Source organism: Phoca vitulina, unplaced genomic scaffold, assembly GCF_004348235.1.
Source record: "Phoca vitulina isolate PV1807 unplaced genomic scaffold, GSC_HSeal_1.0 scaffold40, whole genome shotgun sequence".
In the NCBI taxonomy this organism is placed as follows: Eukaryota; Metazoa; Chordata; class Mammalia; order Carnivora; family Phocidae; genus Phoca; species Phoca vitulina.
In genome coordinates this window covers 23,047,860-23,066,247 of record NW_022589743.1, presented here as the reverse complement: position 1 = coordinate 23,066,247, position 18,388 = coordinate 23,047,860, and the positions used below count along the sequence as shown (strand labels likewise).

The window sequence follows — 18,388 nt, the reverse complement described above, 5'->3', positions numbered from 1 at the left end:
GAAGGAAGTAAGCTGACAGTGAAATTTGGGGCAGGGAAGGGAAAGGAAGAGAATGGTGTTGTGGAGTGCCCCTTCCCTTGTCCCCACTTACAGCTTCAGGTTCTCAGCTCAGGGCAGGCAATCCTCTGTTTTATCACATCCAGAACACTTACCACACACAGTCTGCAACAACCTTGGAAGAGGGGTCTGCTAGGATGCAAGTTGCAGCAGACTGACCCCTTGGCAGGGGACTCTGGGCTCTGGGGCCCTGGGGGTATGAGGGGAGGGGCTGGAGGGTCTGCACGGAACCACCCCATCATTAGCATGCTGCGCATGGGTGATTTCAAACGCACAAGCTGGATCTGCAGCCCAACTGGCCCTGGGCTTCGGCAAAGGACCTTGGTGTGCAGTGGCCTGATTTAGGGCTGAGGGCCCTTTATTCTCCTTTGGAAACTGTGGAGATGAATTTTAAAAGGCCGAAGAGTGAGGCCAGCACACCTAGGCTCTGCCAAGTCCCCTCCTCCTCCAGTCCCCATCTTCTTGCCCCTGCCCTTGCCCTGCTCTAGAAACTGGGTACTAGCTGTACCTCATCTCTACCCCCAAAGTCTATTTTCTCTCTGTCCTTTAAAACTCTTTGTTGTTGTTGTTGTTAACCATTGGTGTTCCTTGTCAATGATCCCAGGGAGAAGGTAATGCTGAGATATGGGCTCCAAGCGGCCATGGGGAGATCTCCCTGGGATCATTCCTTCGGAAGAGGTAGTCCAGTTGGTAGGCACTTACGGGCCACCCGGAGGCTGAGAGCTACCTGAACACCCTGGGGGAGCCAAGACAGTTTTTACAGTTGTCATTTTAGCTAGAGAGGTGAGCAGATCAAGCAACTTCCATGAACTACCAAGGGACCTTCACTGGCACTGCTGTGAAACGCGAGCAGTGTGGGAGAAAGCAGGGGTTTAGAACCCAGCCAACCTTGTGCTCAAAGCCTGGCTTGTCCTCTAGCTCTAGAACCTTGCCTGAGCCTGTTTCCTCTCTACAAAATAGAGATAATAACTCCTGCCTCATAAAGTAGGGCCTGATGAGGATTGGTATGTCATTAAAGATGAGGATTGGTGACAACACAGGGTTAATGCCTAAGACCATGTTGACACATTGTAGGTACTCCACAGCATTGGCTATAATCATGATTGCTGTTGGAAGGCTACACAGAGAGTCAGGGCAATCTGAAATCTGATCCAGTTCAAACTGGAGAACTTTGGCAATAACCTAACCTCTCAGGGCCTCTATTCTCTCGTCTTAGGATAATGTATGGGAAGTATGTAGCACAGCACATCATCTGGCACATGGTAGGACTGGTTATATGTCATGTCCATTCTTCCCAGACCAAATGAAAAACCTAATTTCTACAAACTCAGCAGGACTGACGAGCTTTCTTTTCTTTTCTTTTCTTTTTTAAAGATTCTATTTATTTGAAAGAGAGAGAGAGCACGAGCAGGGGGGTAGAGAGGCAGAAAGAGAAGGAGAAGCAGGCTTCCTGCTGAGCAGGGAGCCTGACATAGGGCTCAATCCCAGGACCCTGGGATCATGACCCAAGCCAAAGGCAGATGCTTAACCAACTGAGCCACTGGGTGCCCCAAGCTTTCTTTTCATTGGGCCCGGTGAGAGACCCAAGGGTGAGGTTTCTATGTACCTTTGTGTAACCCAGACACATTTCCCAAAGAAGTCCCCATTGTACAACTCCAAGGTGTGCCATCATATGGAACACACTGCCACTCTGACCCCAAAACTCTCAGAAAGGGTTTTTTCTCCTAAAATTTCACCTTCAAGGGAGAAACTCAATCACAAAGATGGCCCCTAGGCTCTTTAGGCCCAGTGTAACTTGCAGCTGAACAGGGTGAGCACAAGTGAGGAAATCAATTGTTGCTGTGGAAATAGATGTCTCCCAGGTAAGGAAATAACTGGGCTTAATTACACAACATCTTTGGTCTCCATAATCTTGATCCATTAAACCCTTGCTGTTGGCCAGGAGGTAATGCCCAGGAGGAAGGGGTTAGCCCATCGCACTAATAGGATCAACCCTTCAATCCCATAAAGGTAATTATGGCCACATCCTTTCCCAACAGCCCTGAGTAAACCCACAGATCCCTTGTCAATATGGGGTTTTTCTAGGCAGCACCAGCTCCGCCAACACACCAGAGAGGCCAACAGCCAGGTCGCCCGGAGTGACAAGGACTCTGAGCTCCATCAGCACTGGTCCACCCAAGGCCTTCTAGCCACCCAACCCTTCCTGGAGACCTTCCTCATCTGAGGCAAGATGCCTGACCACATCTTCCATGTCTACCTGTGGTCTAGAGGGTTATGTAGGCATCAGAAGTGAGGGTAGAGAGAAATGGCACCTCATCAATTAGGTCGCTGCAGAGCCCACCCCATCTGCCCCATCTCCTGAAGACCACACTGACTGTAGTTTCTATATGGCTAGTAAACCCATATTCATTTTTCATTCTGGTGTGTGGCGGGGAAGGAAGGGCAGAAGAGAAGACAGGAAAAAAACGTAGGTGCAGAAAACTGAGTGAGAGGCCCAAATAAGGTCTGAATCTGGGGACAGAGAACATTATTCTTCATCCAGTCAGTCATGGTACCAGTTGGCCCCATCTTGAAGGGCTCTTTGCCAAATGCCTTGGGCAGGAGGTTGGACTGGGCATCTATCTCCAATCCCCATATGGGGGCGTTTCCATAGTCTGCCTATTGCTCTGATTTCTTTCTTCCCATTTACAGGGTCTGGACAGGTTCTCCCCAAGCTTCAGGAACAAGCAGAACACTCCCACTACCAGTCAGGAGTATCCATGGCTCCAACTGACCCTATCTTGCCCAAAGAAATGCAAACTAAGGCACAGCAAGGCCACAAATCAAAATCAGTCTCTCCTATCCTGCTCTGGAGACAGGTAAGCTGCAGGCCTCTTCCTACTGGTACTCAGTGGAAAGTGCTAAGACCCCGTAGGTAGAAAGTGATGGGTACTGGAGCCCCATGGATTGCCTCCACCTACCACAGCCAGGGGCCTGGCAGAGGCAAACAAGGATGGACGTGGAGTTGACCGTGAAGCTGCCTAGTTCCCAGCTTGCCCCCAAAGGGCTCAAGCTGAGCCAAACAGCTGCAGCACCAACCCTGGCAGGGAAGTCTTCCAATTGCACAATCACAAGCCCTAGCAACACATGGGACTCCCTTGGGGGGTCTCCGACTCCAGTACAAACTACTACAATTACCAAATCCACACCGCTGGAAACTTGTGAATGGGCCAATGAATGGGCTTCTGGGATTTCTGGTGGAGTAAGGAGTTAAAGGAGCCAAGAACCCAGGAGTTTTCTTTTCCCTCTCATACTCATGCTACCAAAAATCACTGAAGGCTTATTACGCATGAGGAGCTGGCCTAGGCACCACCTAAGAACCGGGTCCAGCACTCTGCACCTGCCATCCCCCTCACCCCCTTCGCAGCCCCTTCCCACTCATCAGCAAGCCTCTCATGGACCCCTGTTCGTAATGAGGACCATGACGAGCTGAGCAACAATCCCACAGCACTCCTCACCTTCAAAGCACCTTATAAACATTAATGAATCCACGTGGCATCTACAAGAGACATCATGGCCTCGCATTACAGAGGAGTATGCACGGGGTCCCCAGGAGCCAGACCACACCTCAGACAACAGCCCAAGTCTTCCAAGCCACCTGCAAGAGTGAGGCAGAATGGGTTTTCTCGCTATTCCCCTGTCTCCTACCCACTTAGCTAATTCTTCACAAATGTTCCTGTCATTTCTTCTGTTTTCCAAAGAACAACAGCAACAATCACAATAACAAAAAATATTCTCCCAGTAGATGATTTCATTCTGCCAGCCCCACCTCTGAGACTCCAGCAGCCATGACAATAATGGACTAGTGTCAACAAGAAGGAATAAATGCAGGGGCTTTTCAGAGGATAAGAAAGCATCCATCTGCAGGTGTTCACTAGCACATCTGGGGTGGTCTGATGCGGCCTGGGTAAGACAGCTGCTCTGATCAGACCCACAGTCTGTCAGGCCAGTAGCCTGCTCCTTGGTGCGGCTAATACAGGAGTAAGATGGAAAACTGAGGCTGGTTCATGATGATCTGGAGACGGGTTTGTATGCCCACAGCCCCAAATGCTTTCTGGGCTCTTGGATAAGGTACTGAGTCTACAAGTCTACAAAGGAAATATCACAAGTGACTGAAATATCCCTTGGAAATATTGCCTGGGGTAAAAGAAGAAAGACTTTCCATTTGAAGAGGTGCCAAATCATTGCCTGCTTGGGGCACATCCATGTCTCAGTTCAGCTCTGTTTGGAGGGTGGTATCTACTCAGAGGGGTAGGCTCAGAGCACCCCCCATTTTGTTATTCCACGGAACTTAATTTCTTTCTTTTTTTTTATAAAGATTTTATTTATTTGTTTGACAGAGAGACACAGCGAGAGCGGGAACACAAGTAGGGGGAGTGGGAGAGGGAGAAGCAGGCTTCCTGCGGAGCAGGGAGCCCGATGCGGGGCTCGATCCCAGGACCCTGGGACCATGACCTGAGCCGAAGGCAGACGCTTAACGACTGAGCCACCCCAGCGCCCCTCCACAGAACTTAATTTAATCCAACCTAATCCCATGGTATAGAAGAAAACCAAGAGAGAGCGGTAAGTGCTCAGTGGAGAAGGTGATGAGAGACAGACACGGAGAAGATAAAAGGAAGAATGCAGCCCTACAGAAAGAATCACGCCAGCTCTGGGGAGAGAGTTGAGGCAAGGCCCTGAGGGTCAAAGCTGACTTTATTACATTAACGTAGGAAAATGAGTGGTACAGAGACAAGAAGAGGGGTGTCTGGAAGCCTCATGTGGCAGCCACTCTGGCTTACCGGGAGCGAAGACCCTGCTCCAATCAGCCCCATATCACATTGGTAGCTGGGAGTCAACCCTCTCCTCGAGTTGGACAAATCCTATCACAGCAGCCCTTCAGAACTACTACCATAGGGGAGAAAGGGGCTCTGCTGTCTACCTCTTATCAAACGACCATCAACCTGCAACGAAAATGCACACATTCCTCCTGGCATCGATGCTGAAGCCAGGAAGAATGAGCTGACAGCTCCAAAGGCAAGAAGTAAGTCAGAGGAGGGGCCGGTTGGCAGTCTGGCACCTTAGGAGTAGAGAATCACCAACCTCAGTGAGTTCAGAGCCTCAACCGCCCCCACCGTGGCTCCAGGACCAGCCCCCAGTTCCTGCAAGAGGCACATGGACAGTTTGGGCTCAGAATCATTGAGGCCACTTATCCTGCTGGACCATTTCAGGAAGAATCCTGTGAAAACAGAGGACCAAAAAGACAGATGCCCCGCCCCCCTTCCATGACATCCCAAGGCCTTGGGTAAGCTCAGACACATCTAGGTGGCGCTCAGAGTCTTCCTCACCAATGTAGGGTATGCTCTGAATTCTAGCTTTGTCACTTACCAGTTATGTGACTTTGGATAATGATTTGAGCTTACCACACCTCTCTTGCTGCAAAATGGAGATCAGACTACGTGTCTTGCACAGTTGTGTGGTCTGGATAGGATGGCCAGAGAGAAACTAGCGTAGTGCCCGGCATATGCACGCTCCTCAGGATATGCTATTATCACTGTTACCTGGAGCAGCACTTAGGAAGGGCCTCTGTCATGGGGTCAGTCACATCTCTAAGACAGACACGGGCTACCCTGTGCCCTGGGGACATCCCCTTTACAATTCCTGTTGGATTTAGCTTTTGTGGGGGACTTGCCACCCCAGGATTGTGAGCCTTGTAAGCAAACAGCTTTCTGAGAGGCAGAGGAACTTCCTCTGGGAACCACAAAACCGTGCTGCCAGGCAAATGACAGCCCGGGTATTTGTTTTAATTTAGGCTCTTGTCAAGAGGAAACTTCATGGCTAACAGCCCAAACATGACTGCACAGCACCTCCCCAGGAAGCCTCATTCTCTGGCTCTCAAATAAGCCATTTTGAGGAGGGAGGCAGGGACTCCTCACACTGCTGCCAAGTCAGCGCCTCCCCCCACCCCCAGCCAGGCTGCCCCAGGAGGCCAGGGGCCAGGGCAGCAAGCAGCACGGCAAACAGCTCAGATGCCAAACTACTTCAGTCAGGGCTGGTTAACAGGCACCCCCAGAGAAGGCCTCAGTCTAATTCCCTCTCCAGGTCCCACCTTCCTCTGGTCAGAAATGTTCAAGGAGACCTCAGACAACTTCCCTGCTCCAAGAGGCGGGGGGAGGGAGAGGTAGGAAACTTGGAAATAATTAGGTTGAGCAGTCTTCGTCAGGGCAATAGAGAGAAAGCCAGAGACAGATTTCCATAGGATTCTATGCTTTGAGAAATACGGAAATCACCACTGGGTTTTGCAAAGGGCCAGAAATATTCGGGAACGTAAGTAGCATGTGAATATGAGGCATTGTTTTTACTGTGATTTGCAGGAGCTCAGCTAAGAGGTCACTAATCCTTACTTCGGGTCAGGAGCTGATCTGCAGCAGGCCTCTGAACAGATGTGTGCCCCCATTCACGCAGACACGTGTACACACACGCCACACAGCCACGGGCCCTGACCTTCACCCAAAGATGCTGGCCTCTGCGGGTGGGAAGGAGCAGATGGAGTGGCTGGGCTCAGTGGAAGACTGACACCCAGGGGATCCGGCTTTGCCTCTTTGATGTTGAAAAACCAAAGCAGAATGAACCATCACAAGGAGTGCTCCTGCGGGGGGCGGGGGAGGAAGTAAATAAGGATGGAGGGGGATGAGGAAGGAGAAGGTAGGGGGAATGATAGGGACCCAAGGGGATACAGAGGTCAGAGGCCGGATGCTGAGTACCGAGGAGCCTCCAGGGCAAGGCCTTGGGGTTCAAGGCACCATCCTTGTCCATTCCTCTCTTCCCACATATAACTGTCACCAAGAAATTTGAGCCAGGTTAACCCTTAAAAATGTCCTTGTCCCATGGCATCCAGTGTCCAGAAACCGAACTTGGCACCATCTGCCTCCTGGAACCCCTGCCCCCTGCCTCAGGACTCTGGGCTAGGAGACACAGCAAGAGAGTGGGAGGGTCCCACCGAAGTGCTCAGAGAGGGCAAAATCCACTTACTAGCTTCTTCAGGGGCCAGCAGGACCCTCTTTCTACCTCACTGAAAGCTTCTGGGAAGGTGCTTCAAGGGAGAGGTGGAGAGAAGTGCAGGGCTTTAGTCACCTCAGCAAGGCAAGGGTGTAAGCTGGGGGTGCTCACCGCTCCGCACGAACCCCCAGAATGTACGAGTGATCAGTTACACATCCCCAGCGGCAGTGCAAGAGCAATCACATGATCGAGGCAGATTTGGGAGCGAGGGGGTGGAGAAGCCGAGGTGTTTTTTTTTTTTTCTTTTTTGGGGGTGGTGAAGGTGGAGGTGGTGATGAGGCTGGCAGGAAAGACTGCTGAGCCGGAGGTTTCCAGTTCCTTCAATCCAGATGCTCCCCACGGAGATCTGCACCTACAGTCCCTTCCACCCGACCCCACCTCCACCCCAAAACACACAACTGCCCCAGGATGTCCCTGAGGTGACAAACTCAGGCGCCAAGGACTTTGCCAAAATGGCCTTTCTGCTTCAGCTCGGACAGAAGGAGCAGTCAGCGGGAAGCGGAGGGAGCACCCTTCAAGGGCTCTCCTTCCTGAGGGCTGGGGAGTGCTCAGTTACACAACAGGTGGGAAAGGGGTGACACAGCTCTCCTGGCCCTGTCGGGCCACTGGCCCCCCACCCGCTCTTAGTCCGCTCTGGGGACCCCATCTGCGGCCGATCTCTCCCCCCACCTCCCGGCCCCCTGGCGCCTGGCCGGCGGTTCCCACAACCCCCAGCCCCGCGCGGGGCTCCCCAGACAAGCCGGGCAGATCGGGGCCCCGGGGGCCGTCGGGGCTCCGAGGCCCGTTCCCGCCCGGCCTCCCCGGCCCGAGAGCACACGTACTGCTGTAGAGGGTGTCGATCCAGGAGAGACGCGGCAGGCCCCGGTGGCTGAGCGGCTCCATGCCCGCTGCTCGGCGCGGCGGCGGTGGCTCCGTCAGATCGGAAACCCGACCCTCATCGCACAACAAAGGAGGGAGGGCGCGGGCGGCGGGCGGGCGGGCCGGCGGGGAGCCGGGAGGGGCGGCTAGCCCCGGAGGCCGAAGTTGCCGGGCGCGGAGTGGAGGCGGGGGGAGGCAGGGAAACAGGTAGCAGGGAGGAGCGAGCCGGAGATGCCGGGAGAGGAGGGGAGGGCGGGCGAGGGCAGGCAAGCGCCCCCGGCCACTGCGGCCCCGGCGAGCCCCGCTGCGGACCCCCGAGTGGCGGCCCCGCAGCTCGCCCGCAGACTAGCAACTTCCCCCGGGGCTGCGCGGCGGCCAGGGGCGGGGGGCGGGGGGCGGGGGCCGCGACCAATCGGCGCGAGGCTCCCGCGCCCCCTCCCCCGCCGCAGCAAACCTCCAGACCCGGTCGGGGGGTGTGCGGAGCAGCCCCAGTCCCCTCGGACGCCTGGGCGAGAGGGGCTCCAGCCCGTGACGGAGGAGTGGTCCCGCGGGGGGTCTCCGGGCTGCGGCGCAGGCCCAGGCTCCTCTTCCTCCCCTCGCTGGGCTCAGCCGAATTCTGGCAACCCGCAGACTAAGTGCCGCGGGGAGACCTATGGGCCCCGCAGGGGTGACATCACCTGCCACCCCAGGATCTCAAAGCGCAGTTTCTGGGGCCGGTGCGGCCGTCAGGCCCCTCCCCTAGGCAAGCCTGGGGGGCGGCGCTGACGGGGTTAAGGTCCTGCTGCCGGAGGAAAGCCTTGGCCGCCGGGGCACTCTTTCTTTCCAAACCTTAAAACCTCGTCTGTTTAAACACCCTTGCCCTAAAAGCGGGGCAGTTCTGCCCAGAGGGCGGCAGCTGGAGAAAGGCAGGGGGCTGGGGGTCGAGGAGGGGCAATGGAGGACAAACTGGAGACAGGAGAGACTCCAGGATCTTCACTGGGTTCCCCAGGAGACTTCTTTGGGGATCCACAGTTGCAGCCCAGGAGGCATACCTTGCATGCGTAATCACATGTAAGTTGAGGGAAGTGTGGGGTCAAGATGCCTCTGCGAACAGAACCTTTAGAAATAAAACTCCTGGTAAGACCTCCCAACAGCAGTGAAGAGGTTGTTGGGAGGGGGGCTTTATGCCTGTCTCCTGGGACCCAAGGCAACTTTGCTGCAGATTTGGTCCTGTAGGCCTCCTCTGGCCAAAGGGCTCTGAAGGGCCTCCGGCCAGGGTGGACAAGGGCAGGGGGCGCTGAAGTTCCTCTCCTGAACCCAAGAGAAGGGAAGCAGAAGCCTTCCTGGGACTCAGAAGCCTCTCCTGAGCTCTACTGGGACCCACCCACATGGGGGCAGGGCTCCTCATCCTTCCAAACAACCACAGATCCAGTTCTTGAGGAGAGGAGCAGACCCTCACCCATAATGCTGAAAGGAAGCCTGCACCCAGCCCCTGCAGCTGCTTGGATAGAGGCCTCCAACTCACAGTAGGTCGGGTGAACCCCTGGGAGGTGCAGGGGAAGGGTGTGGAAAGCCCCCACAGGTGGCTACCGTGGGTGTTTTTCAACGGTGAGGTAACACTGGCCCCTCCCCGCATCCACTCCCCTCTCCCACATCCCAACTCTCTGGGCTCAGACTCTGGCTCTGTCTCTTTGGCCCCTCCCTGCTCAGCTGTCACCCTCCCACCATCCCTGACTTGCACACAAGCCTGGGAGGACCAAGCAGGCACCTGGAGCTTGGCAGAGAGGGGGGTGTGCATCTCCAATGAGATGCTCCAGAAATAGAGCCAGAATGGGAGAGGAAGCAAATGGGCTCTCAGAGGAACCAGAGGGAGGATGGTGAGGGTGGAGGAGCAGAGAGGGGCCAGAGCCTCTCTTCTTCCCACGTGGAACTCTCAGGAGGCACAGAACCCAGAAGAAAGGTGGAAACAGGAGTGCAGCCAGGAAGGCAGCAGCACTGCCCCCTCCCCAATAACCACCACCTCCACCAGGGCAGCCTGGACCCTCTCTGTATGCTGCAGGGATTTTCCTGACGGCCACATCCCAGCACTGACTGTGAGGAGGCCAGAGATGTATGTTTCTGCGTGAGACACATACATTTGCATACATTTTACATTTTTATCTACAAAGGCTTGAACATGCTATTTTCAGCATTTTCAAGCTAAAATGTTACAGTTGCTCTCCTTAGCATTGCCACAGTTTGCTTTTTTTTTTCTTCATTCTGTCCAATCCCATCCTGGACCTCCCACTCCAGAACACAATATAGGGTACAGGGAGAGAATAGTCTTGGAGGCAATAAGGAGGAACACTTGTAGTAATTAACGGAGAACGTCTGCAGTGCACCTGGCTTGGACCCCAGTGCTTTGCTTACAGGATCATTTCCCTGCGAACCTCACTGCCATCTCAGCTCCCTGCATTTTCTAGATGAGAAAACAGCGGCACTGAGTAGCCCTCCCAGCCCTCCTCCATCTCCACACACCCATCTCCCGAACACTCGTCCCAGGAAAGGGCAGTTATTTCAAGATGCCCTTGATGCCATTGCTGGTGGCTTCCAGTAGATAGGTAACACCACACAGCCTGACTCTAATCTGGGCTTGGAGACAAGTGTGTGGCCCTTTGAGAACCAGGGTGATTTGAGACTGGAACAGAAGCCTCCAGATTCCTGGCACCGAGGGTGGGGAGGAGTTTGGGGAGACCCAGTACCACATTCGAGGAAGGAAGGAGTTAAGGAATCATTCTCATCTGCATTTTGCCAAAGGTTAAGTGCTCTGCCAGCAACCCCAATCTCTCCGAGCCAGGGAGGGCTCTCCTGTGGACAGACCGCCCTGATTCAGCTAAGTGCAGATCTGCCTTTGAACCCCAAGGCACTGAATCAGCACCCAACACACTTCATCCTCCAGGCCCACACTAACCGTTCTCTGTCCAAGCTTTTGGGTGAACACTCTCCACCTTTGCCAGCCATCCCTCTGGCCTGTGCACATAGGCCAGCCTTGATGACCACCCTGCTCCTGCCTTACCACCACCCATTTAAGGGGGATTGAAGGGCTGGTTGCCTTGCCCGTAGCACTGGGTGGATGATGAGAGGCTGAGTGCGAAGGAGATATATCCCATTCTGAAGGTCAGCGGCCTTGCCCTTAACTCCCAGGTGCCTTCCCAACGACTCTTGCTTCCACCAGCCACTTAGCCAGATGGAAAAAGGGTAACTGTGCTTACAACCAAAACTCAGTATCGCCACTTTTCTTCCCTCCTCACTGTTAGCAACCCAGCTCCACTGTGCACAAGAGGGAGGCCGGGGAGTCCCTGCTTCCTTGATCACCTGGAGGTCACGGAGGTCACGGCTGGTGAAAAGGATGTCCGTTCACCTCTCCCCATGCTGGGGCTGGCAGGGGGCACTAGTGTGCAGAAGCTGGAGGTATAGGTGGGGGTGGAGGGCCTCCGCATTCAAATTAAAAAACAAAAAACAAAAACCAGACTATGATAGCCAAAAAACCAAGACTTTGTACCCTTCCTGCCAGATCTGTTCTTTAAAAGCTGGAACTGCATTTTTTTTTTCCACTGGGGTATCCATAGCACTCAGCCCAGTGGATGACTGAGGCTCAGGCAGACTAAAGCGGCCATAACCACATTGTGCCCCCAGACTGGCCGGACTCTCTGCCCAAAGCCCGACAGACTGGCATTCAACAATACAGGTTGAATATGTAAAATGAATGACAGCTGACATTTGCAGAGTGCTTATTAGGTGTGGGACACTGCTCTATGGGCTTCAGGTAGATTATCTCCCTTAATCCTCATAATACGCTAACGAGATAGGCACTGCTCTTCTCTCCGTTTCCCAGAAGCAGTCAGGCTAAGCATCGGCCAGCTAGCCACGGGTGACACTTGGAAATGAACTGAAATGTGTATAATCACTGTATTGGGCTGCAATGAGTGAAAAAATGAATGAACAGAATGAAGTTAAACTCAGGGAGAAAGATGCTGGAGCCACAGCAGGAATGCAAGGCAGTGTAATTCCAGAAACCCTGCCCCCCCCCCCCCCCCCCACAATGATTAAGCAAAAGGAGAACTGGTTCTCAAAGCCACATTTACCACAACAGGGCAGACGACTCTGGACACAAGCTGGATGCAATCAATCCAGTGACCATTTCCTGAACTCCAGTCCCCACTGAACCCCACTGCTTCTATACCTTGGGCCAATCTCTAGGCTTTCCCAGCTCAGTTTTCAAATTTGTAGGTGGGTACCCTCGTAGATCAGGTGGACGAATTCCAGGCTTCCTATCTGCCTTCGTAGACCATAAACTCTGCTTCCTAGCAAACCTTGTGGGGCCTGTTTCTGGCTCCTTGCTTCATTTCCTTTACCTTGGTACGGTGAAGTAGCACTTACTAAATTCTGATGCTCACCCTCCCCCCTTGGGCCTGGAAAGCAGGAAATTCCCTAGGCCTCTGCTGGGTCACCTCTCAGGGAGCAGGCTTGGCTCGACAGTTCTATCCTTTGTCCTCTCCCTACCTGTCTCTTCCCAGCCTCCTTACTTTTCCAGAGACAGCCAGATCTTCAGACAGCACAGATGAACTCAAAGCCTTCCCCAATTACTGATTTCTCTACCAAAGTTTTGTGTCAGCTTGAGTCATAAATATCTGCAGCCCTGGCAAGATGTAAACCAGAGAACTGCATTCACGTCCTTGTTCCCCCTCTCAGCGCCGTGGCCGGGACAGGCACAGTGCCATCCAAGTCTCTGCAGCTGCGAAGCTCCCCCCACATCCCCACACAGTTTCCAGAGGCTCTAGTGAAGCCCAGTTCCCCCGGCCACTAGCCATAGTGAGTCCAGCTTCCTGGGCAGAGTAGCTGCCTTGGATTATACTAGGGAAGGTGCAATTTCAGGAGGGTCTCGTGCCAAGCCCCTACAGTGGCTCTCGCCCAACGTGGCTCAGATTGTACCCCCCAGGGGTCAATGTGAGAGGTTTCCTAGAGAGTGGATCAGAGGGCTCAACAGTAGGGGGTAGAGCCCCCTTCCTAATTTACTCACCACAGCATCCCTGTCAGCATCTGGAAAGAGGCCAGCAGAAGAGACGGAAGGATTCTCTAAGTCCCAAAAGCCCAGAGACCAAGTTCAGCGGTTCCAAGCTTCTCAGGTCCGAGTGCAGCAGAGGCCTGCCCACCCTGGGGTCAGAGCTCACAGGCTGCCCCCTGCCCTCCTGCGGCCGCCATTCCCCTGAAGCTGGCTGTGCGGCTTGTTCTTTCAGCCAGACTTCTGCAGAGGCACCCCAGCCTTGTGCTGCTCTGCCAGGAGCTGTGACGCCACCAGCCAGAGCTGGCCCCGTCCCTGTCGGGCCCAGGAATGGCCGCAGGGGCTGAGGATAGGCTGTCAAGGAGACTGGCTCCAAGAGCTGGCCGCTCAACATTCAGGAAGGCAAGGACAAAGGAGCATCAGAGCCTAGGCAGTGGTGCTTGTCATCAGTGGAGTCTTGTTTTGGGGTGAACCATGCAAGTTTGCGGTGTGTGGCCGTGTCTCTTTAAGGACCAGGCCTCTTTAAAGCAAGTTCCCTCTGCAGTCACTCCTGCCACCAGCAGTCCTGCGGCGGACTGCGTGCGGGGTGGGGGGGGGGGGGGAGTGTCTCCTGAGTGCCATCTGGTGGCCCAACAGAGCAGCTACTCAGCCACCAGAAGGGGTCCTGCCAACTTTGGCCACAGTCCAGCCAAGAGGCCTGGAAATGCCTGTACTAAAATCTCAGCTTCGTCCACCAGATTCTGCACAGAGCTGCAGGTGACCATGGTGAGTAACCAGGCTAGGGAAGGCAGGAGGAACTCCATGTGGGGTCAGGAGACATCAGGAGCCCCATGAGTAGCCTGGGAAGAATAACCATCCCACTGGACAAAAGCTTCTCTAGGATATTCTCCAACAGGGGGATTTTTCCAGTGTCCCAGCTTGCCAGCTTCAGGACCTAAAGCACAGGTGTGCATATCCTGTGCCCGTAAACATGGGAACAGTGGTTCCCAATCAGGGAAGGGGTAGTTGGTACTGCCCCACAGGAAGTGTTTGCAAATGTGTAGGGCATGTTATTTATGTATTTATTTTTGTAGGAGCATTTTAAAGCCAGAGATGTTAAAGCATCCTGCAAAATGCAGAACTGTCCCCAAGTGTCAAGAACACTAGTTGGTGAGAACACTAGTTGGTTAGGCAGAAATGAGGATGGTTCTTTGGCAAGCTGAGAACACTAGTTGGTTAGGCGGAAATGAGGATGGTTCTTTGGCAAGCTCACACCCCCTGTTCTTTTCCCTGGCATTCTGCCTTTGATGTCCTCTCTAAATTTCATCTTTATAATCTTAGAGGTGGAGAGAGGAAGCGGTCTGGCCTAGGCCACCTTCACAAGGGATGCCCCTACCCAGAAGCTGGGTATACACCTGCACGCAGCTTGCATTGGTGGTCACGACCCTTGGAAGGGGGAGGCAGCAGCTGGGTGGGTGGCCTAGCGCAGACACTTAGAAACGGCAGACAATGTCTGAGAAGAATCACAGAAGACAAGTCACCCCCTGCCCCCAAGGGACCACCCCACCAATCTTCCCGCATGGATGATTCAACCTAAGCGCTGGCTTTCTCTCCCCAAACTGTCCCAGGACACCAATCTTTTACATAAGGCACTTTCAGGTTCTAGTCATGAAACCTTGTGGCTCCTAATTTCCCCCTCCCCAAGCTCACTGCACTCTGCCCTGGGCCGGTCAGCTTAGTCTCATGAACACAGCCCGGGGCCAGCAGCTGACATAGGAAACCAACACATATGACATGTATTCTAATGAAGGGCGAGTGGAAAAGAACGGAACTCTGGCTGTGGCGGCCGAAGAAAGCCGCGCAGTGGTCACATCCGACCTGAGTCTGTTGGTTTGAGCAGTCCCAGGCCCACGAGGCTGACGTCATCACGCGATGATCCAGTTAGAGGAAGCACTTTCCCAGCGTCCCACAGCAACTAGAACACTACCCACTGCTGTCGGAATGAAGACCCACATCCTTTTGGTGGCGGACAAGGCCCTGTGGCCTGGCTCCTTACTTCCTTTCAGCCTCATCTGGCACAGTCTCCTTGCTCTCTTTTGCATTTTCAGAACTTTTACACAGGATGATAGTTCCAGCTAAAATGTCTGGACATCTCTTGGTCTTCCCTCCGATCTTAACTTGAATATCACCTCTGCTAGGAAGCTTTCCTTAACCACCAGACCAGGGAGGCCTGCATTCAGATTACTCGGTGCTTTTGTAAACGCCTCAATGCCTGTCTCTCCTGCTAGACTGAGTCCCCCACGAGGATTCAAACCACACCTCTCTTGTTCACCACTGTAACCCCAGCACCTTGAAATAGTGGTTTCAGTGAATGAATGAGTACATGAATGAATGGATGACTGAATATGTTCCTGGTCACAAAGACCCTGGAATGAGGGAGTATAGACACTTCAGCCAGCCCAGGTCCTCCAGCTGGAAAAAAAAAAAAAAAACCTGTCTGGGCTGTTGGGATGTCGTGACTGGAGGGGTCACGCTCTCTGGACAGACTCAGAAAAAACAACAGTATCCTAGAAGCAGATTTGGGGCAGATGATTGCTCTCTAATTAATTCCTAACTGTTCACATGAAATCCCAACTAAAAACTCCCCAATGCACAGGGCTCCCTCGCCAAGCAGCCAGCATTTAATGCTGTACTCTTTTTTACCCAATCAGACTCCAACATGGAAATGGAATAGAAACCAGGAAATGGTTCAGCCCACTAAGGGAACTTTGGTCTCAATTCTCAAGAGTCCTTCTCCTGGGCCCGCCCCAAATCTGCAATTACATTTGTTTTTAGAGGAGGGAGGCAAATTGTAGTGCTCCTCTGGGAAAAAGCAGTCCCTGGGTGCACACCTGTCCGGTCTCTCCTCCCGTGGTCTGGCAGGGGACAGAATTTGGGAGTCTGAGAAATGAGATGCTGCTGGCCTGCAGCGATGCTGAACTCCCCAGTCCCAGGGGCTGTCAGCTGAAGCTGTCACTCACTGGGTTCCAGTGATGACTTTGCTGCACCTCCAACCAGAAAGATGGGAAATCTTGCTTTCAGCTCAGGGATGGGAGGAGTACCTGGAAATTGATTCTGGGCACCCTGTCTTCCCCAGGACCTAGCTTGAGAGGGTCTTGGTAGACCCCTGGGCAGGCCAGGTACCTACAAAAAAGGAAGAAGATTCCTTTTCATTTTCCCTTCCCTGAAAGAAAGAGACAAAACACCCAATTTTTAGTCAAGGTCTGATCTGCTGGGCTGTGGGTCTATGATGGTCCAGAAAAATCACCCTAGGCCGCTAGGGTCAGTAAACCAGATGGTTAGTCCTCTAAAGCTACCCACCAGCTTCTCCCCTGCTGCCTAGGAAGGATGTTCTGGCATAGTTAATACTTCCAGGTTTCTTCTCTCCCCTGAAATGACCTGGTGGGAGGAGGTAGTAGTTGTCAATGATGGGCAGAGGAATCACAACAAAGGTGATAGCAACAAACACTTATATTGTGATTCCTGGGCTAGGGCTGATCTAAGGACTCTGCATGTATTAAATCACTGAATTATCAAAGTAACCCCTGACAGCCCCAGAATTTATATCTTTGCCCCTCAATACTCCACCGCCTCCCCAACACAAGGGAAAGAGCACTAAACTGAGCACACCATGAGTCCAGGCCCTGGCTCTGCCACTAACTTGCTGTGTGACCTTGAGGACCCCCCTTTCACTCTCTGGACCTTGGTTTCCTTACCTTGACATGCAGGGATGAAAGCTGTCCTGCCTATGATTCCTTGAGAATCTATCGATGACCAGGAAATGGTTTATAAGAGAGGGGAAAAACTTTCTTCTTTCCCACCCCTCAGCTCCCCAATTTTTCAGGACGTCCCATAGGTTTTAAGGGCTAGAAAAGTTATTCATTAACCCATCGAATATTCCCTGAGCTCTATATAAGACTGGGTTCCTTTGCTCAGGGTACTTGTGATAGTGGATTTGAGACATGTCTAGAAGTCCCCAAGAGGCAAGGCAGTGTCTGGTGGGTCCAGAGTGTGATGTGGACAGTATGTTATGGAGGAGATGGAGGGGTCACCACTTTGAAAGGGGCTGACTAACTAAATGCTTCTTGGAGGAAGTGTCATTTGAACCAGGGCCTGGAAGGACACCTTATATTTCATTGGCAACAATGGTGGGGTGGGGAGACAGGGCATTCTGGGGGGAAGGAAAAGTATAAGCAATTATGCAGAAATATAATTAGGCAGAAATGGGGGTGAAGAGGGGAACTAGAATGAATACCTGGAAGAGAAGGTTCTTTGGGGAACTGGGGGAGAATATAGGCAGTTGCTAATACCATGTGTGGCCTCAGCATGAATTCAGGGACACAACAGAATTTGCAGCTTTCTTAGGCCTGTCTTTATAAACAAGGGACAACTCTTGCCTGCAACACCAACAACAAAAGTTTAGGACTCACCTCCTGTCCCTGTGAGTTTGTGGGCAGAGGCACCCAGTTACTGAAAGCCCTCAGTCAATGTGTCTCTGGCTTCACCAATATTTATGTTCGAGGCGCTGTGTTAGGCACATTACTTTCACCCTTTTTTCTTTCCAGGCTCATTAAGGTATAACTGACAAATAACACTGGGTGAGTTTAAGGTGTGCAATGTGATGATTTACTGTATGTATTGTGAAATGAACACAACAAGGTAGAGAAAACAGAGGTGTCAGCTCTACGTCCTGCCCATCCAATGTTCACGTCTCCACTGCCCTGGCCCTAAGGAAGAGGACCGGTCTGCTGGGAATGTTCTCAAAAATCCTTTGTGCTTTGAACAAAGCTAGAGGCCCTGGGGGAAGATAGCACCACATGGTGAGGTATGAGAGGCGCACGTTCCTAAGGAAGGATGTTGTATTTCTGAGAAACCTTTCCACAGAACCTCAAAGGGCAAGGGCTCTGAGGAACTTCTAGGCTGGCAGGTTGTCCCTCTGCCTCCTGACCCCTCGGAAGTCTCATGCTCTAGAGACCTCCTTAGATTCTTAGCCATGACTCAGATGAAACCTGGTTCCTCACTCTGCCACCAACCCCCCTCATGGCCCAAAGTCTTCTAGATAAGTGATTGCCTAATCCCTTACTTGCCCCACTGAGTTATTTTCCAGGTTCCTATTTCTATCTGATTGTGCAAGTTTCTTTCCTCCAGGAAGCCACATGCTCATCACATGAGGGTAGCCACAGGTCACCAGCAAATGGGAGAAGGGTGCTGGAAGGGCCCCTTTCCTGGACCCCAGAGCTGTGGGTGGTGGTTCCCCACTCTTCCCCAGGGGCCTGGGACCACCAGAGGGAGACCAGTGCAGGCCCAGATAAGGTCATGCCTTGGTTTTCAGTTTCACCAGAGAGCAGTCCCGGGGGG

General features: G+C 53.1%; 1 protein-coding gene across 3 annotated transcripts in view; it reads right to left on the bottom strand.

Annotated features, from left to right (window-relative positions):
- The window catches only part of ABR (ABR activator of RhoGEF and GTPase), a 170,924-nt gene that overhangs the window by 121,429 nt on the left and 31,107 nt on the right, over positions 1–18,388 (bottom strand). The window contains exon 1 of one of the 3 annotated variants that reach the window (XM_032429022.1): positions 13,031–13,541. The exons of 1 other annotated variant lie outside the window; for it this stretch is intronic. Coding sequence is in view for 1 of the 2 variants with exons in the window: in XM_032429020.1 (XP_032284911.1) it covers positions 7,956–8,016 (61 nt within the window). In the remaining variant the exon portion in view is untranslated. Of the gene's footprint in view, positions 1–7,955; positions 8,122–13,030; positions 13,542–18,388 lie in introns of those variants that run through there. One more of the 3 variants, XM_032429020.1, reaches the window with a different exon arrangement.